Genomic DNA, 3,862 nt, shown 5'->3' with positions numbered 1-3,862 from the left:
TATGAAGGTAAAATATTGAAAATAAATGTAAAAAAATAAAGAACATCAAGATATATCTTGATTTTCCTTTTTAAACAATGGTACTTGAGTTCCCTCGCACCATGTGATCATTTCAAATGAATATAAGTTAGATTGCTCAAATTTTTTCTCAAATATGATGTGAAAGTTATGCAGAAAAAGTTTCACAATTTAAACAATTTTGCTAAAACTAACTGACGAGTTACTTGTTAAACACGACACGACAAATCATTGTATATAATCATGTTATTAAACTTTGTAGATAAAAATGTAAGTTAAAAGGTCCTAAGCTTAATATTACTATAAATTATGAGAATTATTTATCACCAATATACATTGGCTTAGTGGTAAAGACATACAATGTGACTTAAAGGTCTTGGGCCAATTTTTAACTACTTTTATTTTGAGAAAAATTGAAATTTCTTTTGTTACATGTGTTTACATATTAAATTCATAATCATCTAATGTATTTATAAGGGCATTATATATAGGATTGTATACATTTAGAGGCTAAATAAACATCCTAAGGTAAGTTCGATAAGAAACATTCAATATGCAGGAAACAAAGCATAGCAATGATAAATTGAACCACCGTGTCAATATTTAATATTTCGTTTTTCGTCCATCAATAGTTTTAAGACAAAAACCTTAGATGAAGCTACCCTTCCGTATGAATATTGTACCTCATTGACCTATACTACAAAAAATCTATATCAGATTGAAAAAGCATAAACTGTTTTGTTGCTATATTCTATTTGACAGTGATTATTGTGCTACTTGTGGCTTCATTGGATGAAAATCAGATTTCAATTTTGGGCCATAGCTAAAGATTCAAATCGTTACCACATTTTTCGGATAGTTTTGTCACTTTATCGAGTTCGATTGAACTGTTGTCTGTTTCTTTGTACCTATACCACTGTGCACATATCACAAAGTAGCCTAAGTTAACAATCTGTACAGCAGCAATGATGAGATAGAAGTTATCTAATCTCCCCTTGTTCAAATCCTCCGGCAACCAACTCCCGGTTTCAGATCTGGTGGTGATATGGTGGGTAACTGCAATAAGCATACTACTCAAATAACTTGACCCCGCATGGGCCGCATAGTAAAGAGAACCCGCAATGCTTCTCATGTTCTCAGGAAATTGTTTGTAGTAAAATTCAATCTGTGCAACAGACATGAATGCTTCGGCTAGTCCAGCCAATGCCAGCTGAGGAATCAGCCACAGACCTGACATTGATGAAATTGCCCCTTTTCTCGTTTCCACGTCTAATGGTTTAGTCAAAGCCAGAGTTCTACGGTGCTGTTCAACTATGGCTGATACTAGCATACTGAGTATACCCAAAAATATGCCAATGCCCATCCTCTGGAGGAGTGTGATGCCGCCCTCTTTTCGAGTGATCCTTTGGAGAAAAGGAACAACTTTCCGATCGTAAATGGGCAACCAAATTGCAACACTTATCATTAGAAAGACATAGTAGGATGCTCCTGGGATCATGAACTTGCTTTGCCCAATACGTCTGTCAGATAAAAGGGCTTGGAACACTAAAATAGTGTGCTGTTGGACGATAACAACATAGTACAAAACAGCTGAAGCCCATATGGGTAACACTCTCAACAAGCATTTTACCTCTTCTACTTGTTGCATACTGCATAGATTCCAGGGATCAGAAGCAGATCCATTAGGATTTATTTGATCTTGTGGCGTCATGATCGCCGCTTTGTCAAGGAACCTGTTGATATAAGCCATCCTTTAAACGCTTATTCAAAATAATCATATCTACCAGCAAATGCTAATTTCTTGCTGTTTACCTGAATTGATAGGTATAAGAAAGTTTAGAATTCATTGACTTGGGAGGCACATAATTGAAAAGTGACGGGTATAGATATTCTGGGAGCTTCAGCTTCCTTTTCTTTGTGGCAACCACAATAACTTGCACTATACTAGTAATGGGACTACCACTTGGTTTAACTTTCACATACAGCTTAGCCCCCGAGAAGAATATTACAGAAGACAAAAGCATCAAAGCTGCAGGAATTCCCAAACCGATGGCCCAGCTTACATTTGACTGTATGTAGACAATAATTGTTAAGGATATCAACTGAGCAAGAGTGAAAGTGAAATAGTACCAAGTGAAGAAACTATTGATCCCCTTTTTCCCAGAATCTGTGTTAGGATTAAATTGATCAGCTCCAAATGCTAAGTTACATGGTCGGATCCCTGCAGCTCCTATCATCAATAATCCTAAACCAGTCTTTAGAACCGTCATTTGCCACTCAGTTGGCCCCTGGCATGTGGTAAATTCTAATTCTTCACATGAATGTGGATGCAGCTTCTCGACTGCTGCAGTTAGTTGTATTACAAGCAAACCCTGAAAGAAGCAGCGAAATCTAGGAATCACAGGCACAACCCAAATGTGCTAAGCTTATCAAAGTACAAGAATTGATAGTTTCATGTTAAGCTTTTTAAAATGGAATGACTTCATTGTTGATGATCTCAAATTTTGTTTCATACTTGTCAATACCAATGGCATTTCCAAATTCAGATATCCCTAACTTTATTGTATTTATAAACAAAACAAATGGAATGGATTAGAGTGACGAATGCAATTTACCAGAAAGGAAGCTATGGTGCAGAATGCGAGTGTCTTGTATCGACCAAAAAAGGTATCAGAGGAAAAGGCTCCTATCAATGTTGCAAAGTTGGTACTTCCATTGAAGATGTTGATAATATTTGTAGCCGCAATGTTTTCCAAGTTGAATACCGTAGTGAGATAAACCAAGAGATTGGATAAAGTCCCGATAGCTCCTAGCTTCTCAAAAATCTCATTTCCTGTCAATCAATCACACAAATTAACCAATCAAGATTTAAGAAAAACTAACAAGAGAAAACTACACAAACAAAAAACAATATATCTTGCTGTAGCAGTCTCGCTCACCTATAATGAAGGGCATGACCTTCCACCCCCTGTAGTTAATCTTAGTGTCATCTTCTCCTCCACTATTCTCATTCTTCAGCAAACTTTCTTCTTCATTATCCACATTCTCGTCATTCGTCATTTGCTCTCCGATTGCAATTTGGTTCATGATCATATACTCGAAGTCCTACCTTCTCGAGGGAAAGAAGCGAAATTGAGATATGGAGTTCAAACAATTTTTTTAAGGGTTTTCGCTCTCCAATCCCTAACAAAACTATGAGCAATATTTTTCCCCCAAATCATTTAATTTCTGATGGAATGTTTGAGTCAGTACTTAAGAAACCAAAATCAAAACCTAATTGTGATTGTAAACTTGATTAGAAATTCAAAATATAAGTCAACTATGTAGTTGTTAAGATGATGCGTCTATCGAATGGATAATGGATATAGAGAAAATGGAATTACGTGAAAATTCAGAGGAAAGAATGGAGAATAATGGTAGGAAACAGTACCTGAAATAGGAGAGAGTATGGTGCGGAAGGAAGAACATGGACATAGAGGCGGTTTTGAACTAGAAGGTTCTTAACGACTTGAGAGTGAAAAGTACGTCTTTTGCCTTATAGAATAGGGTGAGTTCTAATGTTAATGGTCCACGGTGGACAAGATCTTAAAATTATCGCACACAAAAATTAATGACACTAGATGAAACTCTTCTTGGAAGCAATGCATCTTTACCATTTTTGTTTTTAGTGATGATGTAATTTATCTCAATTAGAAATGGTTTGAATTATGGATCCTTCTGGCATTGTAATCCAGATGGAGAGAATTCAAAAACTTGTGGTACATGTTAGGTTTTACTCATTTAGATTTTTCAAAACTCACTATGTAAACAAATGACTCAAAAATGGTATGTCAAATGATGACAA

General features: G+C 35.9%; 1 protein-coding gene across 4 annotated transcripts; it reads right to left on the bottom strand.

Moving 5' to 3' along the window:
• Positions 1–594: 594 nt before the first annotated feature.
• LOC131635630 (protein NRT1/ PTR FAMILY 2.9-like) lies at positions 595–3,603 on the bottom strand. Of its 4 annotated transcripts, none has more exons than XM_058906266.1 (5): positions 3,449–3,603; positions 2,958–3,127; positions 2,634–2,851; positions 1,831–2,390; positions 595–1,751 (listed from the first exon to the last, which is right to left on the bottom strand). In XM_058906266.1, the coding sequence occupies exons 2-5, from the start codon at positions 3,109–3,111 to the stop codon at positions 842–844; spliced, it is 1,842 nt and encodes a 613-aa protein (XP_058762249.1). In that variant the 5' UTR covers positions 3,112–3,127; positions 3,449–3,603; the 3' UTR covers positions 595–841. The 4 variants fall into 4 exon arrangements, with proteins under 4 accessions (XP_058762249.1, XP_058762267.1, XP_058762259.1 ...); XM_058906284.1 differs by having other exon boundaries at positions 2,958–3,246; positions 3,449–3,568; XM_058906276.1 differs by having other exon boundaries at positions 2,958–3,291; positions 3,449–3,492.
• Positions 3,604–3,862: the final 259 nt, after the last annotated feature.

Source organism: Vicia villosa, linkage group LG1, assembly GCF_029867415.1.
Source record: "Vicia villosa cultivar HV-30 ecotype Madison, WI linkage group LG1, Vvil1.0, whole genome shotgun sequence".
NCBI classification, from domain to species: domain Eukaryota; kingdom Viridiplantae; phylum Streptophyta; class Magnoliopsida; order Fabales; family Fabaceae; genus Vicia; species Vicia villosa.
Note: the sequence above shows the minus strand (reverse complement) of the source record. Positions and strands in the feature narration are given on the sequence as shown.

What these genes read in the sequence shown, in the direction of transcription:
- LOC131635630 (XM_058906266.1), bottom strand. Translation starts at nt 3,111, where the DNA reads ATGATCATGAACCAAATTGCAATCGGAGAGCAAATGACGAATGACGAG. An exon ending in GGTCATGCCCTTCATTATAG is followed by an intron (nt 2,852 to 2,957) that starts GTGAGCGAGACT and finishes ATTGATTGACAG; the next exon opens with GAAATGAGATTTTTGAGAAG. An exon ending in GCACCATAGCTTCCTTTCTG is followed by an intron (nt 2,391 to 2,633) that starts GTAAATTGCATT and finishes TGCTTCTTTCAG; the next exon opens with GGTTTGCTTGTAATACAACT.